The sequence below is a fragment of the Gadus morhua genome, chromosome 16 (genome assembly GCF_902167405.1).
Source record: "Gadus morhua chromosome 16, gadMor3.0, whole genome shotgun sequence".
Taxonomy (NCBI): Eukaryota; Metazoa; Chordata; class Actinopteri; order Gadiformes; family Gadidae; genus Gadus; species Gadus morhua.
In genome coordinates this window covers 21,160,309-21,178,447 of record NC_044063.1, presented here as the reverse complement: position 1 = coordinate 21,178,447, position 18,139 = coordinate 21,160,309, and the positions used below count along the sequence as shown (strand labels likewise).

The following is an 18,139-nucleotide window of genomic DNA, read 5'->3' as shown; positions in this document are numbered from 1 at the left end:
GATGGAGGTGGTAAAGATGGGGATCAGATTCTGTTCTTTACGCAGGACAGGTGGCTGTGGGGATGATAGAATAGAACAGAATGGGAAATACCTACTGGTGATGATATGATACCACAACTCTATTCCATGTCCATTTTTATTCCTGCGTGTTAGCAGCCAATCCTGCCATAGGTGCAAAATTATTATTCATTTTATGTTAATTACAGGGTAGCCATGGCAACAGAAATCAAGTGGCAATCGGAGCAATCATGATACTCAGACACGGAGAGAGAACTCTGCATATCCACAAATATAAATACATAAAGCTATGAGCCTGCCAATTGTATGTTTGGGAACAGTCTCATAATCAAAAAACAACATCCGTTTAAACATTTTAAATGCAAAGCTCCCACCAAGCGGAGGAATTAATACCTATTATTGAACATAAATATTTTGATAAAATCTGCAGTGGCACTGAAGGATTGCCACCAAACCAACAAGGATAACCTCATCTCCAAACTTCAGTGTATTGCTGGCCAGTGGCAGAAAAATAACGATAACACCACAAAAAGCTGCAACAATAAGAGCAAATGCTTTCAAGCCAACAGTTCACCTGTAGTGTTTGAGCCAGCACCTCTCAGTAACAGACTCCAATCTTACAACAGTCAATCCACATTTAATAACCAAGAACCCAGATGAAAAACAACAACCAAACAACCACAAGAACTGCCAAACCGGAGACCCAACACTTCATGTGCGCCGCTGTTTAAACCAGAGACTCAGAACTTTCCCCTCACGCTGACAACCAACCATGTCCTCTCATGATTCCCAAACAACAACAACAACAAAAAAAACAACAACAACAGGCCTCTTCCACCAACCTGCCGATCAGAAGGAACTCCCCCACAAGGCCCTTCCGCCGCATGGCCATGAGGATGTTGCGGACGGTCATGCCCTCGCAGAAACAGGCCACTACCCGGGCCTTGGGCAGGTGGGCGCGCAGCCGCTCCAGCAGCCGGTCGAAGCTGTGCTCCCCGGCGTTGCTCCAGATCTTACCTGCCAGGGTTTCAAACCACATGGACGGGTAGATGTTTCAACAAAATGCAGACCAAAGAACAGAGGAAACGGCTTTGAAACCAACCTCAAACTACGCCCTGGCATGTAACGTGTTGTTTGTTTTTGTTTTTTTAATGAGAGCATCTGAAATGTAACACGATGGGCTTTGATATTTTATTCAAACGCTTGTTGCAATCAAACGATGGAAGGGGAAAATTATGAAAACCCCCACAAAGCTGTTAAAACAAGATGTTGGATTGAGGATTCCAGCTTGCTTGTTAGTTAAAATGAATTAACAAACCACAATTCAACACTATAATATTTATTTTTTTATATATTGTGAGATAACAGCTAAAAAGCAGTTATTCTGAGTAATAACTATGAGTTTGATATGTTCTATGGACTTATGTTCTTATTCCAGTTTGTCTGGCAAAGCGTCTCTTCATGAACGTATTTGTGACGGCTTTTCCTCTATGAATTACATACACGAGTCTTTGACTCTCACCAGAATGTGCAATACAGATTCCTTCTTTGGCTGCCATGTCCTTGAAAGCTTCCATCCCACTTTCGCCGTAGTTACCTAGGAAACGGGGAAAGAGGACAGGAGATTGACATAGAATTCATCAAGTCAATTAGGTGATCACACTCATTGAAAAATGAACCCTGGGATGAGACCTCTTAGGCCTTTTAGTTCTGTATCACAAGCAGATGGACATATATACAGATAGACAGACAGCCAGAGAGACAGCCAGAGAGACAGACAGACAGACAGACAGACAGACAGACAGACAGACAGACAGACAGACAGACAGACAGACAGACAGACAGACAGACAGACAGACAGACAGACAGACAGACAGACAGACAGACAGACAGACAGACAGATGGTTACATCGATTTGTGACAGGTAATAGGTATATATGGATGGCTAGAGCAGCAGTCACAGAGGATACAATGAGGATGAACAGTCCTTACCATTGGAGAGATCTTTTTGTAACAGGCAAAATGTGTTCCAGTGAGAGTTACAGAGGCCACGCCAACGTGTGGAACCCTCGCTCTTCGCAAGAAAAAGTGGGTGACCTGGAATGGATTCTAATGAAGGGTTCCACACATTGGCACACAACAGTATAGGATTCCCCCTGTCTCTGCAATTACACTAGTCTCTCATACAAGCCTCGTGTTCCCTCTACGGCAGAAAGAACACATGAAGTGTATTTCTCTCCTGCTCTTGTGAACTGTTACGTGCTGTCACCTCTCTCCCCCATACATATTTGTGTCATTTTTGGTTTGTCATTTGGGAATCAAATGCAGAATAATTAATCAGGATGTATTATTCCGAATGGATACAGTACAGAAAAAAGTGCTTGTGTGTGCTTGTGCGTGTGTGTGTGTGCGCCGTGCGTGCGTACGTGTATTTGTGGGTGATTCCGCGTGCGTGTGTGCATGCAGGGGGAGGGCCATCTGTGCCATCTGTCTCTCATTCCTCTCACTGTGACACTAATTACAGGACTTTACACTTCCCTCTGTCACACTAGTCAGGGCCCTGGCGACACACACATGCACACACCCACACACACGCATGGGTTTGTTGCGACTATCATCGGGACCGATAAGTCTTGTAACCTAGTTCACTGCGGCCTCAGCAGGGGATCGTGTTTGAGCGACGTCACGTCTCTCCTTCTCCACCGCTCCATTCCCCTGGGACACACCGCCGCTGGTACAATTGTCTCTATACCTCCTCTATAAAGTTCCTCCACGGAGGACGAGGCTCTGTCGCTCTCTCCTAGGAGAGGAGTCCTAAACCGGGGACGTAAACACTGTGCATTACAAAAACAGCACGGCCCAGCAGCACCCATGGGGTCAAACTGTTCCCATTTTTTGAGGCGTTAACTACAGTGTCAGCAAGAAATGTGTGAGCAGCTACGGTGAACGGAGGGATTTCGTTTCCATGACAAATTCATTACAGGAGTGGAGATTCAGATGGCTTAGGGATCAAATCACCAAACTGAAATCCATCCCCAGTAAATGAGATCCTTCAATTCCCCCTACTCTACATTTTTTTCTGAACTCACCTGTCTGACTTGATCCCTTCCTTTCCTCCCTGAACCACCGAATTCGGATTCTGACACGCTAACAAACACATTCTCCAAAGCCCCAGTCTGGTACCCAGTGGTCTGTGTTGTCGCTCACCCCAATCAGAAAAGTGGCAGCACGCCAACAACCCCCCCCCCCCCCCCCCCCCAAAGGTTTCCGATGTCTTGAAAAGTCCCGCTGTGGTATCCAATGAAAGGACACCGTGACTCCCAAACCACGCTCACCTTCAACACACTACTGGGGGACTTCTCTGTGGTTCATGCAATAGACTGGATCACACTTTCAGACCGTCATTCCTTCTGCACCCCCTGCCTCTTATCACAATCTGACGTGTTATAACATGCCGTAGTAACACACAGGAGTGATCGGTATAATACCACATGGAGAGCTACTAGACACACACACACACACACACACACACAATCACACACTCACACGCACGCACGCACGCACACACACACACACACACACACACACACACACACACACACACACACACACACACACACACACACACACACACACACACACATGCACACACATGCAGGTAAACTCACATATAACGTACACATGATGCAGGTACACTGAAATGCATGCAAGGCCCAGGCATTCACATACTTATCGACAATTTGTGCATGCATTCAGAAGCAAGCAGACCGTCACCCCCAAAAACATTTTAAAGAACGTTTAGTGGACCTTCCCTAGTCAGCCACGCAGAGACAAGGACAAGTGCTTACAGCGTCTCATCAATCAGCCTGATTTAGTGCCTGGAGTGACTACAGGACACTGACAAACATCCACCACACACAAAGCAGAACATGCACATACCAACCTATACATACATCAGAGAACCTTAGGATTGATATTTGCCTCTCACAATTCACTGTCAAGCAATCTATCTTAATATTGTCTTTTGTTGCCCACTCTCCCCCTCTCACATTATATACTTGATCTCTCTCTCGCTCTCTTTCAATGACGTGTGTGCTGTAACAGGGTTAAACTGCGTATGAAGCGCTTATTTAATGATTGCAATTCAATAACTCCCTTGTATTATCCAGTGTCCTGTATGATCCTCCCATATCTCCCTTTCTCACACTTTAATAACTGTTTATGAACACCATTACACACTACGCCAATTAAAAACATCTACATGTTACCATGCGCATGCACACACACACACACACACACACACACACACACATACACACACACACACACACACACACAATCACACGCACAAAAACACAAACATACATGCAAACAAAAAGCAGTACACTTATTTGCAACCATTACCCTCTCCCTCCTACGTCTCCTTCTGTCTCTCCCTTCCCCTTCCCTTTTCCTCTCCACCTCTTTACATGTTTACCCCTTCTCTCTCCCCCTCTGTACATCGTTATGTCTTCTCCCCTTATATAGGCTTCCTCTCTCTCTCTCCCTCTCTCTCTCTCTCTCTCTCTCTCTCTCTCTCTCTCTCTCTCTCTCTCTCTCTCTCTCTCTCTCTCTCTCTCTCTCTCTCTCTCTCTCTCTCTCTCTGTCTCTCTCTCTCTCTCTCCCTTGCACTGGCTACGCAGGAGACGTCAGCAGCACGACCTTGAGCCAGCGCTCCAAGGTGGCAGAAGCCTGTGGAAGGCTCATCACAGGCCATTGCTGAGCGCTAGTCGGGCAACAACACGGCCACGGTGACAGACTTGCGTCTGTCACCGTGTATGGCTGCAAGTATGGCTGCATCGATCACACACACTCCCCTGACTGCAAAGGAAATGACCCCTAAATTAAATGCCCCCCCCCCCCCCCCCCCCCCCCCATACACATAGCCATGCATATAGGGGCACATTCTACATCAACTGCTAATCACACGTGGTAAAATGCCCTTAAGTAGTGCCCTTCAATTATTCCCTTAAGTAATGCCCTTAAGTAATACCCTTAGGCACACCATCTCTGTATAGGACACTAGGGCATCCACTGCTGCAGAACAGAGCAACCTCAGCGCAGTGTGTGTGTGTGTCTCATTACCTTCAGTATGTATGGCGGACACGTAGCTCCAGTTGTATCTCTTTACAATGTCAACCATGGCTCTGGCCTGCTGAGCGTCTGAGGGCACCACCCTCATGAAATACTTGAACAGGCTCTGAAATGTCACAATGGATGAATCGGAAGAAAATAAGATTGAATTAATAAATTAAAATAAAATGAAATTCTAGATATCTTAAAAAATCCCCCTCACCACACAAATATACCACAAACCCAAACGCACACACACACACACACACACACACACACACACACACACACACACACACACACACACACACACACATGCACACACACACACACACACACACACACACTCACAAAACACACACACACACACACACACCTCAAGTCGGTTAGTATTACCCGTCACGCACAGCTAGACTGGTGCGGAAATACACACACACACACTCACACACAGACACACACACACACACACACACACACAGACACACACACACAAAAAACACCACACATCAACACACACCAACACACACAGACATTCAGACCTAAACATATTAACCGGCCCATTAAATCCCATAACCTTCCATCCATCTCCCCTCTAATGGCTAACACCCCGGGGCCGCTACCTTGTCGCTGAGGTCCATGCTGGTGGCGGAGTAGGCGATCTGCGGGATGTTGAACAGCTGCAGGAGGTTCTGCACCTGGATGGCCACCGAGCTGGACCCCGGCCCGATCAGACCCACGATGGGCTTCTTCCCCCTCATGGGCGTGGCCGCCGGGTCCGCACACCTGGGAGCTCCTCCTCCTCCTGCGCCCCCACCGCCTCCTCCTCCTCCACCGTGAACCCCCCCGGCCCCCCACTCGTCGGCCTCGTCGGAGGAGACCAGGGAGTCGCGGATGAACTCGATGCTCTGCTCCAGGGCCACGGCCGAGTGCCAGCAGGAGTCGCGGATCTCGCAGCCCAGCGTGATGTTGGGCAGGATGCGGGGGTCGGCGTTGATGCGGTCCAGCGTGTGCATCATGGCCTCCACGCGCTGGATCCCGTACTGCTCGCGCACCGCACCGCATTTGCGCTCGTGCACCTGGTAAGGGCGGGGGTCAAAGGGCCATTGCATAGAAGAACAGCCGTCAATCATTTGTTGATTTGGGACTGGGGTGTAACACAAGCAATTTGCGATGCAAGCGATTGAAAGTGAAAAGTCTAATCGATTGCTGTTCGTCTATGATTCCTGTATTTACGTTTGTTTTGGAGTGTTTAAACTTAAGCAAAAAGCTTGGTCTAGCTAGGCACCAACAAGGTAGAATTTACTTGAAAACACTGAAAACACTCAAACACCACAAGTTCTTTCAAGCACACAGACACGCACATGCACAGAACCGCACACACACACTCCCACCCACACACCCACACAAACCATCACACACCTTGTCCGCAGGGGGTTGGTGGTGCACGGAGAACAGCGCTCCAATGATGATATCACCGGGAATGTGGGCAACAACTCGCCGCTCATTGGATTGGGTAGTGAGGGCTTCCTTAGGCCCCGCCCACATGGCAAAGCATAGCAGCAACCAGAGCATCTTATTGGTCAGGTCGGCGGGCGTCATGATGGCTACGACGGGCTTAGAGCTGTGCCAGGAAACAGGTGTTCTATGGAACTGTCATTGCAATGTGTAATGGGCAGAAGAGGTTTTCCAAGCGGTGGTCGTGGTGGTTGGCGTCGTCGACAGTCTGCCTCGTGGTCAACTGTTTCTGCTCTTCAACGTTTTTTTCAAGAGCCTCACGGCAACAGAGATGAGGAAAGCATTGGAACTTGAGGAATCAAAATTATTATCTCATTGGACGAAAGAAACTCCCAGCTCCCCCAATTATAAGGCAGAGTTGGCTTCCATAGTAACAGCTTGAGACGGGCAGAGTCACATAACCTGTGAACAGAAGAAAGATGTGCTTTCAGCCAGTGCCCTTCACCAGTCAATTGAAAAGGTAATAAATTCCTATTCAAGTGTCAAGTGCAGCTCAGGTCGTTATAGTTCAACCCGAGACAATTAAACCATGCAGTTAAAAAAGCACTATTGCCTGAAATAGTGAAATGGTTGAACCACTGTCAGGATATTTAGTAAATATTTTGTAGAGCAGTTTAGCAAGGATTTAAACCCTTTGAAACGTAAAACAGCAAACAGCGAACTCGAACAAATGCTGGGCAGGTAGAATTAGCTATTTTGATTGATTTGTGAATCACATAAATTACATCCAGAGAGTCAGTGAACAATATAAATCCAGTGGAACAGCCTTTCATGTATCCAATTCACCAAAAAGTAGCATCAAATTGAATTTCATTGCTGATTTAAGGCTTGTTTCTCGTTACGATGTTTGTTGCGATGACCAAAGAAAGGGTCTTGCTCAGTGCTTCCAGGTGAGACATTTATAGAGGCATTACAAACAACCCCAAGCTCTCCTCTCTCTGCCTTCTCCCCTGCTGGCCACATCTGTCCTGAGAGCATTTTGCTGCTGTCAGTTCATACTTGTGTTTACAGTTTTTCTCAGTTGCTTTGGTACATTTCTCAGATCAGAATTTAAATTTGCAAACCAAGTGCATTTCTCAAAACAATGCTTTCAAATAGCAAAACACCATGGATTACCTGCAAAAGCCAGTCTCTTGCTCAAAAGTTAGTCCTTAGTTAATCTCGTAAAAGTAAATATCTGGTTCAATGAAAATGTCAGTGCCATCAGAATGACAAGTCCTTGTGTCATTGTCTACGGATAAGACAGTCAAATTGCTTAGTCATGTTGTCAATATAACAGTGTACTCTGGAGGGATGTTCTGATGTAAACTATGGCTAATGTATTGAAGACAATTATTGTAAATTGTAAGTTACACCTTAGTGTATGTGGGAGATTGATTGCAAGAGACTGGACAAGATTCACATTTACGCTTTGACTGTTTGTACTGTAATTTGTTGACAAAACATGTCATTGCTAGAAATGTGAACATCTCCTTAGGGTAAAACTGTACATGCATTGCTGTAGGAATTACAGTGCAGTCATCCTACAACTCCTGACGTTCCTGTCTGTTGGGTCACAAATTCTCAGACAATGTAACATTGTGTTGTTCTCCAGCTATATATATACTTGCCAGTTCATGGTTCAGGAGATGCACCTTTGAGCTATTCCAGTACTGGCTGATCGTTGGTTGATCTAACACCTCACACATTTCCGTTCTTTAGAGAAAGTCAAGATTCACCTGGTAGCAATTGACCAATTCAGGACAGATTTAGAAAAAAGAACAAAAAAAAGAGTCTAACGCCAGTGTATAGAAATGTATAGAAATATACTTGACATATTATGACAACTTGTTCAACCATTTTGCATATAAAGACTTATGAACTAATACCTAAATGTTGTGGGGGTGAGACTATTCCATAGAGACCATTACAATACATTTTGATCAACATGACATAAGCAATTGATAATGTAGGAAAGAGCAGAGAATTGTACATAATCATGTGCATGGATGTGACACACTGATGTGAAGATTGAACAGGTAGTTTTGAATTTCAATTCTGATCTGAGAAATGAAACAAAGCGACTGAGAAAAACTGTAATTGGTTTTGTGTGTGCCTGAGTCCTTTACATCAGGTACTTTATTAGACTATTAGACATTCACCCTGCATGCTCTGCACACCCTTTCAAGGAAGGAAGCAGCTTGCCAGCCTCAAGGACTTTCAAACACCCCCCCCCCCCCCCCCCCCCACCCCCTCCTCCGGCCTGTGAATGCAGTTTGCAAGAAACACTGTGTTTGACCTTAGAGCCCAACAAGCCCACCGATTCATTGCAAAGGAGTCATCATGTTGACCCTGGACAGCAGGGTCGTGGGAGGGGGGAGAGGAGGGGGAGAGGAGGGGGAGGGGAGGGGAGTTTGGACAGCAAAAGGTGACTTCTAGCCCATAACTTGCTTGCCTCCAGCATTGATGCAGGAACAAGATAAAGGCCACGGCACAGATTATGGTGTTGAGAGCAAATGGTGGATTAAAAACAAAGAAATGTAGAGAGAGAATGGAGACTATGGAGCAGGGGAACGAGAACTAGAGAGAGAGAGAGAGAGAAAGAGAGAGAGAGAGAGAGAGAGAGAGAGAGAGAGAGAGAGAGAGAGAGAGAGAGAGAGAGAGAGAGAGAGAGAGAGAGAGAGAGAGAGAGAGAGAGAGAGAGAGAGAGAGAGAGAGAGAGAGAGAGAGAGAGAGAGAGGAAGAGAGAGAGAGAGAGACAGAGACAGAGACAGAGAGAGACAGAGACAGAAAGAGAGAGAAGGTTAGCTCAAAGCAGAAATGGGGAGGCAGGTAAAGAGAGGGTGAAGGAGGTGTAAAGAGAGATGAATGGAAAGGAGGACATGTGAGATTATTCAAGGAGATGAAAGGATAGAGAGAGAGAGAGAGAGAGAGAGAGAGAGAGAGAGAGAGAGAGAGAGAGAGAGAGAGAGAGAGAGAGAGAGAGAGAGAGAGAGAGAGAGAGAGAGAGAGAGAGAAACAGATAGGTAAGGGCAAGAGAAAGGCAAGGGAGAAGGTTGGAAAATAAAAAGGCTGCTACAGCGAGAGAAAGCAGAGAGGGAGAGAGGGAGACACAAGACCAAACCGTCTCAATGGGGCTAATTATTAAGACTCTGACAGCTTTGTCGCAGGGACGAACCATTAATCAACAAAACAAACTGACTGTCTTCTTTCTCTCTTGCTGACCTCAAAATTAGGAATTCAAACTGACTATTGTCACGGGGAAACCACAATCCCATTTAATCACAGCGTACAACACACCTCTCCAAAGTGGAGCTCACGCGGGAGCAGCGAGCATACTAATTATCCCACTAACTGTGGTCCTCCATCGCCCATGAGCTCACTGGCTCTCCATCTCCACCAGTCTCTCTCTCCATACCTCTCTAGTCTACATCCCCTTCCCTCTCTATCTTTCAAGCTCTGTGTATCTTTCTATTTTTCTGTCTCTTTCACTTGCTGTCTCTGTATGCCTTTCTCTCTTTAGCTCTGTTTCCTTAACTCTCAATGTATCTATCCATTGCCCTAAGTATTTACCGATCTATCCATTCATCCACCCACCCATCCATATTTCTATATCCACAATCCATCCCTCTCTCCATCTCTCTATATATCGATGCATGTATCCATCTATCCATCCATCTGCCCATCAATCTATCTCTGTATTTAGATGTGTTGTGACCGTATCAGAGTTGCAGCTCAATGAAACGACCGGACTTAAAGTGGGTTCCCTGAATAAACACTGACTACCCTCTATTAACCGCGTATGTCTCCTGTTCAATCAGCACTCGGAGAGAAGCACCAACGCATCATCAGCCCTCCCACACGAAAACCACTAAGAGCGTTGCATGGTTACCCTTACACTCTCTATATACAGCTCTCCCCCCACTCTCTCTCTCGCACTAATGTTATTTAACCATTTAATTTCATCGGCCTTGATCATTCAGTAGTTTGGACGCTCGCTCGCTCACTCACTCACTCACTCACTCACTCACTCACTCACTCACTCACTCACTCACTCACTCACTCACTCACTCACTCACTCACTCGCTCCATCTGTTCATCTGTCTGTCTGTCTGTCTGCGTGTTGTGCTGTATATTTTTATCCCCTCTCTTCATTATCAGAGTGCCTTGATATGGCCAATAAACATACTCCACTAACTTTAAGCACACAGGCCACACACACACATTAATACACACAAACACATGTCAAAAGTACCCTTATGTCAATTCAACATCTAGTCGCACGCACGCACGCACGCACGCACACACACACACACACACACACACACACACACACACACACACACACACACACACATTCTAAAGGACTTCAGCTTTGCAGCCGTGCCCATTCTCCTGATTCTAGTCCATTGTTCCGCTTTCTCTGTCCCGGTGTTCCTCATTCCGATCCACTCTGGAGTAGTGGCGTCACGAAGCGTGTGGTGGAATATTAGCTTATTTTTGAAAATCATATATATTCTCTACAGACATTAGATGCACCTCTCTCTGTCTCTCTCTCTCTCTCTCTCTCTCTCTCTCTCTCTCTCTCTCTCTCTCTCTCTCTCTCTCTCTCTCTCTCTCTCTCTCTCTCTCTCTCTCTCTCTCTCTCTCTCTCTCTCTCTCTCTCTCTCAATATGTCAGATGATAAGAGTTGTTTCGCCACGTTAAGAATTGCAAGAATATGCCTATCCTAATGAGCCCACAATAACACTCAGACTAGATCCGAATATCACTCGCTTCAAGCCGATTTAAGTTGAGGACCAGAAATCAGCACTGCATTTTAATGCAATAAGAGTACATTGACGCGAAATCTTGCAATCTGGCTGGAGATAAACTGTGGAATGATAAGTAGGTCAGGGTATGTGTGGCTGTGTGTACACTTGGGATCTCAGAGGAAAAGGTTTTTGTATTCTGGTGTGTAAATGTGTAGATCCTCATAAAATAACTGTGTAGTGCGAATGGGAGACTAGACTGTGGCTAGACTTTACTTTACTGTGTGCGGCGTGTGTGCGTGTGTGTGTGTGTGTGTGTGTGTGTGTGTGTGTGTGTGTGTGTGTGTGTGTGTGTGTGTGTGTGTGTGTGTGTGTGTGTGTGTGTGTGTGTGTGTGTGTGTGTGTGTGTGTGTGCGTTTGTCTGTGTGTGCGTGCTACCTGATGAGCAGTAGACTAGCGTGGTATCGCGCGAGGGAGCTGTCCATGGTGCTCAGACAAATGACGGCATTAGTGTAAACGGTGGCACGCTCTTGGATGAGTTGGGAAACGCCACGAGCAACGACCTAATGTAATACCGAGTCTGTGTCCCATAATAATAATTTGGTTGTCCTTTCTCATTCCTCTGAATCATTAGCAATACCATTCTGCTGTATGAAAAACACGCCTGATTAAATGGTTTCCTGTTTATGAGCAGGCTATTGAAAAGGGGGGGGGGGGTCAACAAATCTCACGGAATCCACTCACCGGAATTGTCAAATATGGGCTGAAAATAAATATTTGATAGATGCCCAAACACAAACTGGACGGTACTTCAAATTCAATAGCATAAATAGGTCAAATAATTTGTCCACAATACACACTTCAGCCAATAACAAAAAAAAACATCAGCGACAACAATGACTGGTGCATCCCAGCTCACCCTCCAACGAATACTGTCCGCAAAGGAAAACCAGCATTTCTTCACCACGGCACGAGGACACGATTCAGAAATGCGGATAAAACATGACAGAGACACACTCTCTAATAAGCATGTCTCTCGCGTGCGCCGGTGTGAACACGGTTTACTGGCCTCACACATCGAAAACGAATGCCTTTAAATCCCCCCCTCGTTCTCACCCAACGAGTCCAACGGCTCCCCCAACAATACGGACTAAACACAATCAACAAGCTTTTACCTCATGGACCAGCCTCTCTCTCCTCTCCCACCGTGGAAGGAATCAATCAACGCTTGTTCAACGTGTTCAAATGACGGCTCTTATAGTGTCCCGTAACGGCTGAGAGAGCGCGAGCTGTACCTGTGTGCTGCTAGTGCTGCTGTGGCTCGCCTCGCACCAGGATCCTCGGTTCTCCAATCACGCACAGTGTGCCGCGCGCGTCCCTTCCTCCCGCTCCTCAACAAACTCCGGCGCCCCTCTCCTCTCCGCGCCTTCCGCCCCTTCTCCCGCCTCCCAGCTTCATGTCGTCTCCTCTGTGTGCCTCGACTATCGCCACCGATCTACACACGTGTCTTCCTCGTACCTTTTTTCAATTGCGTACCGTCCGATATTGTGTCTTTGCTTAAAAAAGGGGGAGCTTGACGAGGGGGAGGACTGGATTTTGTAAATGTAGGCTACAATGCAACGTCCTAATTCGTGTCTTGATTTCACACTAGCTCCTTTTTCATTCCCTTGTCTCCTTATACTGTTCCAAGACTGGCGTAAGTACTGTAGCCTATGTTTGAGCTTTATCGGTTGTTTTTGTCGCGTTAAAGAGCCATGCTACCTGGTGGCGCCAACTATTTGTGGGGCTTTGACTGCGATGCACGCCTCGCTGCATACCCGGCAAACCGCAAGGTGACTCCCTTCTTCCCTTCGTACATCCCCCCCCCTATACACACACACACACACACACACACACACACACACACACACACACACACACACACACACACACACACACACACACACACACGCACGCACGCACACACACACACACACACACACACACACACACACACACACACACACACACACACACACACACACACACACACACACACACACACACACACACATCCCCCCCAAACGCTCAGAAACACTCACGCACACAGAGACACACACACCACACACACGCGACTCTATCAACACAATACTTACCTGAACATGTGTGTGTCTATGTGTGTGCGTGTGTTTGTGTGTGTGTGTGTGTGTGTGTGTGTGTGTGTGTGTGTGTGTGTGTGTGTGTGTGTGTGTGTGTGTGTGTGTGTGCGTGCATGTGTGTGTGTTGGCGCGCGCGCGGGCGTGTGTGTGTAAGAAGGGGCAAAACAGCCAGTCTGACAATTTTCCCGCTCAAAGGCGGGTGAACACAGAAGACATACGGAGCGAGAGAAGTGTGCGTCAATGTCAAATGGATGAAATCGAACTCTCTCGCCATCCAAGTTTCTCTGATGATCAATCTATCCGCATATGCCTTTAACACTGTGGTTTCCCCCACTCTGTCGGATGATAGGCCTACACCGGAGATTAAGTACGAGACGATAGGCTTTAATAACGCTGAATTGGAGGCGGTCGATTGACTTCATTTGTGTTGTCAGGGGAGATAAATGGCGTTAAAGGAGACATATTATGGTGTTTTCCCAACAAGTAAACATGGTATTTGAGTTCCAGAAAACATGTTTTTGAAGCTATTTGCTGGAAATAGCTTTTAGGGAAAAAAATATCGTCTACCGCTATTCCCCTCTGTTTCAGTCCCGTCTGTTTCTGGTGTCTGTAGCATTGATGCAAATGAGCTGCTGCCTATTGACCAATGAGCTGTCAGACTGAACCACAGCATGGAGGAGAAGGGATTGTTGCCGTTTGCTGACTCCTGGAGCTCTATATCTATATAATATAATATCACATAATAATAATAATAATAATATTATGTACGGGTATTTATATATATATCTAATATCACAGCCAAAAGCTATCTGCGCCTCGGATGATATTATGAATAATAAAGACTATGTCTGACGTCTCTGGTACTTCCACAAGTAAAGACTCGTAGTGGTATCTTGGCCATGATTGAGAAGAATTGTGGGGAAGGAACTTTGGCATTGACTCTCTGAAGTCCATGAGCGCGACATGAAGAAGAAAAGGATTGTACTCCAGGAGCTGAACTGCTGGACTGCCTCCGAGCTCCCCGCGCCGGAGCTGCCGGCCGCCGTCGAAGCCATCCGGCCGCAGTCCGGCAGTTCCGGCGGTGTACTCCGGGTGCTGAACTGGCGCCGAAGCTATTTGGTAGCTCGGCGGCAGTCCGGCAGCTCAGCTCCGGGAGTACAATCCCTTTCTACTCCATGTCTCCTCCTCCCGACTTCCCTTCGACGGCCGCTCCGGCGGGGTGAGCTCGGCGCCAGAGAAAGGGATTGTACTCCCGGAGCTTAGCTGCAGGGCTAGCATTGAGTTGCCCCCGCCGGAGCTGCCCGTCCGCTGGTCCACAAAATCTTAGCGATGCTCTGATTGGAGGGGAGCTGGAGGCGGGCTGCTTCCAGAAATGCATATCTCACTCAAAAAATCATTCACAGACTTATTTCAAAGTTTGTATGCGTGTGGGAGCACCATATACCCACAGTAACAACCCAAATCCCAGGAAAAGTGCTGTTTTCATAATATGTCCCCTTTAAACTAACAGCCTGAGCCTTATTGGTCCAACCCAACCCCCATCGAACTGTTGCGGATAGCGGTCTCAAATCAATAATGTTATGTATGTATGTATATATATATATATATATATATATATATATATATATATATATATATATATATATATATATATATATAACATTGGGATAGATAGGAGGACTTTGTGATTGTAGTTCTTTGTAGGCAGTGACAACCGCATCGACATAACCAGTTGTGGCATATTTGTTAGGCTGCATGATGAAATGAAGGAGTGCAATTACCATTGTATTGGGCCAAATAGAAAGATGAAGTCCCATACCTTCACATTCAGGACATAGATCAATGTTGATTATTTTATTTTTTTAGGTAGGCCTATGCCTCACATCTCCATCAGGACAGCACGATGTCCGTGGATCATCCACTTTGTCCCATGACAACCACAGAACTCCCCTTACCACGGTTGTCTGCATGGGCCTGCCTTGCGCAATGGCACCCTGGCATGGCACGAAGGCCATATATCCCACCCAAGCGATCTCTCTCTCTCTCTCTCTCTCTCTCTCTCTCTCTCTCTCTCTCACACACACACCCCCCCCCCCCCCCCCCCCCCCCCACACACACACACACACACACACACACACACACACACACGCACACATACACTCACTCAATATCACACCTACCTCCAAGAAGCCATCTGGAGACGGGTGTCGATGAAGGCCTGGTAGAGGGAGGGAGTAAGAGTGAGTGAATGTGTGTGCATCTGTGCCCGGTGGTGGGGGGTAGAAATCTGGGATAGGACGGGTTTTACAGCTTGGCCATGACAAGGCTTGGATTAATTTGCCTGCCAAATGCAAGTGGGATTAGTAGACCATTAAAAGGACAAAATACACACAAACACGCTCACGCACACGCAAGCTCACACACACACACACACTCACACAAACACACGCACACACACACACACACACACACACACACACACACACACACACACACACACACACACACACACACACACACACACACACACACACACACACACACACACACACACATTCACGGAGAAAGAGAAGGCAATGGCCCATCTTGTTCCGTCTTTTACACATACACCCTTCCTTCTGACAGCTTTAGCAGATTCAGTGATAGGTGACTCATCCTGATGCCTCCCTCCCCCTCTTCGCTGTATTAATGATCCCCGGATTAGGCATAGATATTTTAGATTATTTCATGGCAATAATTGATACCACATCCTGTCACATTTTTTAAACTAGTATTATTTTATGACCTCCTTTGCATTTTCAGAGTTTGAGTTCTGAAGGGGAAGCGAGTGTGGTTGAAAGGCTAATCGGATTACAGCAATTTGCATAATGTTAAACCATGCCCCGCCCCCCTTCCCATACAAACACACCCACTTCCAAGATGTATTGATTTTAATATGTCTACTTTGACAAATTATTAGATTAACAAAAGAATGTATTCAACATTTTTGCAATATAACAGTAAATAATAGTCTGGATATTATTTTATTTTAAACGGTAGAGAATCAGGCAAGAAAATTGAACAGCTTCCATCTTTGGAGTGCCCCCACCACAGACAGTTATCCACTCGACAGCGGATTGGAACCAGTCAATAACCTGGTTATGGAGTGTGGGCTGGACCGGACTCGGGAGTATTTACACATGAACATTCAGAAACTGTCTGGCCTGAACGGGAAGCTTTTTAAATGTAGGCGCTGTGAAATCGATAAAAAAAGTATGATGCAGACAGGTTAACCCTGTATATTGGAGTAGCCTACTAAGACACACAGGGCCCTATTTTAACGGTCTGAAACCCAAGTGAGTAGTACCGTGAGTAGAACCGACCACAAAGTAGCTTTGTGGGCGGTTCTACGGCGATGTCGCTAGTTTAGCGGCGCGAAAAGTGACTCTTGCGCCCGGCGCATATCTAAAAAGGGTTGGTCTGAAGTAGCCTAATTACCCGTAGGTGTGGTTTGGGCGTAACGTGCAATAAACCAATGAGAGTGCGAGCCCCCATCCCCTTTAAGAGCCATGTGCGCATTTGAATCTGACGAGTTGATATTTGACAGCGCGTCTGCAGTCTCCGATGAGACAGATGCACATGAATTTCAAACTTCAAATGGCTCAGTTTATGGCCAAATAATTGGCCTAATTCACACATGGAATAAGGTTTTCTTCCACAACTTCAGAAATACTGAGTCCTCAAATAAATTTCGGCAAAGAAAACGTATATGATATAACATAGGAAATGCGGTAACTGTGGTTCTATTTAATGATATACGCAACGCAATACACTATAAACATCGTTTCTTATCAGTATTGTATGCATTATAGTTATCGACTTGTGTTCCTAATATGCATGGGTCCCCTCGTTAATATACATTGCCATGGACTGTATTATGCGTTACGTGTTTAGTTTGCGTGTGTTTAAACAGATGGACGCACAGACGCGCGCCCGCGCGCGTGTTTGTTACACATAGGCTACACACACGCGCGCCCGCATTCATTCATTCTTTTCAACACTCACTCGCGGTAAAACAATGTTTTCTCACGATCAAATACTCATCAATCCTAAAAGTTATGGATATGTACACGATGTCTGTGTCAAGAAAATATGTGTTTGCCGTGTTTGCAGATGCATTGATTTAAAAGTACAACTTATTACCGCTGTATCAGCTGTAGCTGATAGAATGTGTGGCTAGGTGAGAGAAGCAAAGTGTATGCGCCAGGTGCACAAGCAACATTATGCATGCGCCCTTAAAATAGCTTCTGAACAACGCGCCACTGACTTTAAACCAGGTATTTTCTGGTTTGTGACGCAAGTGGTTTATGAAACGTCAAAATAGCAACAGGGAACGTTTGCGCCGGAACACGCCTCCTCCTTTCGCCGATCCGCCCCTTGGCGCAAGATCATTCCCTAATTTACCGACGCGTGGCGCAGGAGGGGAAAGCACGCTCTGCGTGCAACGACACATGCGCCAGTGATTAAGTCAATTGTGCCGGATGCAAGATAGGGCCCACAGCCAGCTAGCCTGGTTAGCTAAAACCTTCAACCATTGGTTAAGAGACACGGTGGCTGCAAGGAAATTGTATGTGTTTGTATGTGTAT

At 46.4% G+C, this 18,139-nt stretch overlaps 1 protein-coding gene across 1 annotated transcript in view; it reads right to left on the bottom strand.

The window, feature by feature from the left end:
• Window positions 1–13,168, bottom strand: part of grm5b (glutamate receptor, metabotropic 5b) — a 62,256-nt gene extending 49,088 nt beyond the window's left edge. Inside the window, exons 1-6 of the mRNA XM_030381040.1 lie at window positions 12,551–13,168; window positions 6,550–7,047; window positions 5,751–6,206; window positions 5,143–5,257; window positions 1,541–1,615; window positions 861–1,035 (exon numbers count right to left, since the gene is read on the bottom strand). Of these exons, the coding sequence (XP_030236900.1) occupies window positions 861–1,035; window positions 1,541–1,615; window positions 5,143–5,257; window positions 5,751–6,206; window positions 6,550–6,729 (1,001 nt within the window). The 5' untranslated portion in view covers window positions 6,730–7,047; window positions 12,551–13,168. The remainder of the gene's footprint in view (window positions 1–860; window positions 1,036–1,540; window positions 1,616–5,142; window positions 5,258–5,750; window positions 6,207–6,549; window positions 7,048–12,550) is intronic.
• Window positions 13,169–18,139: the final 4,971 nt, after the last annotated feature.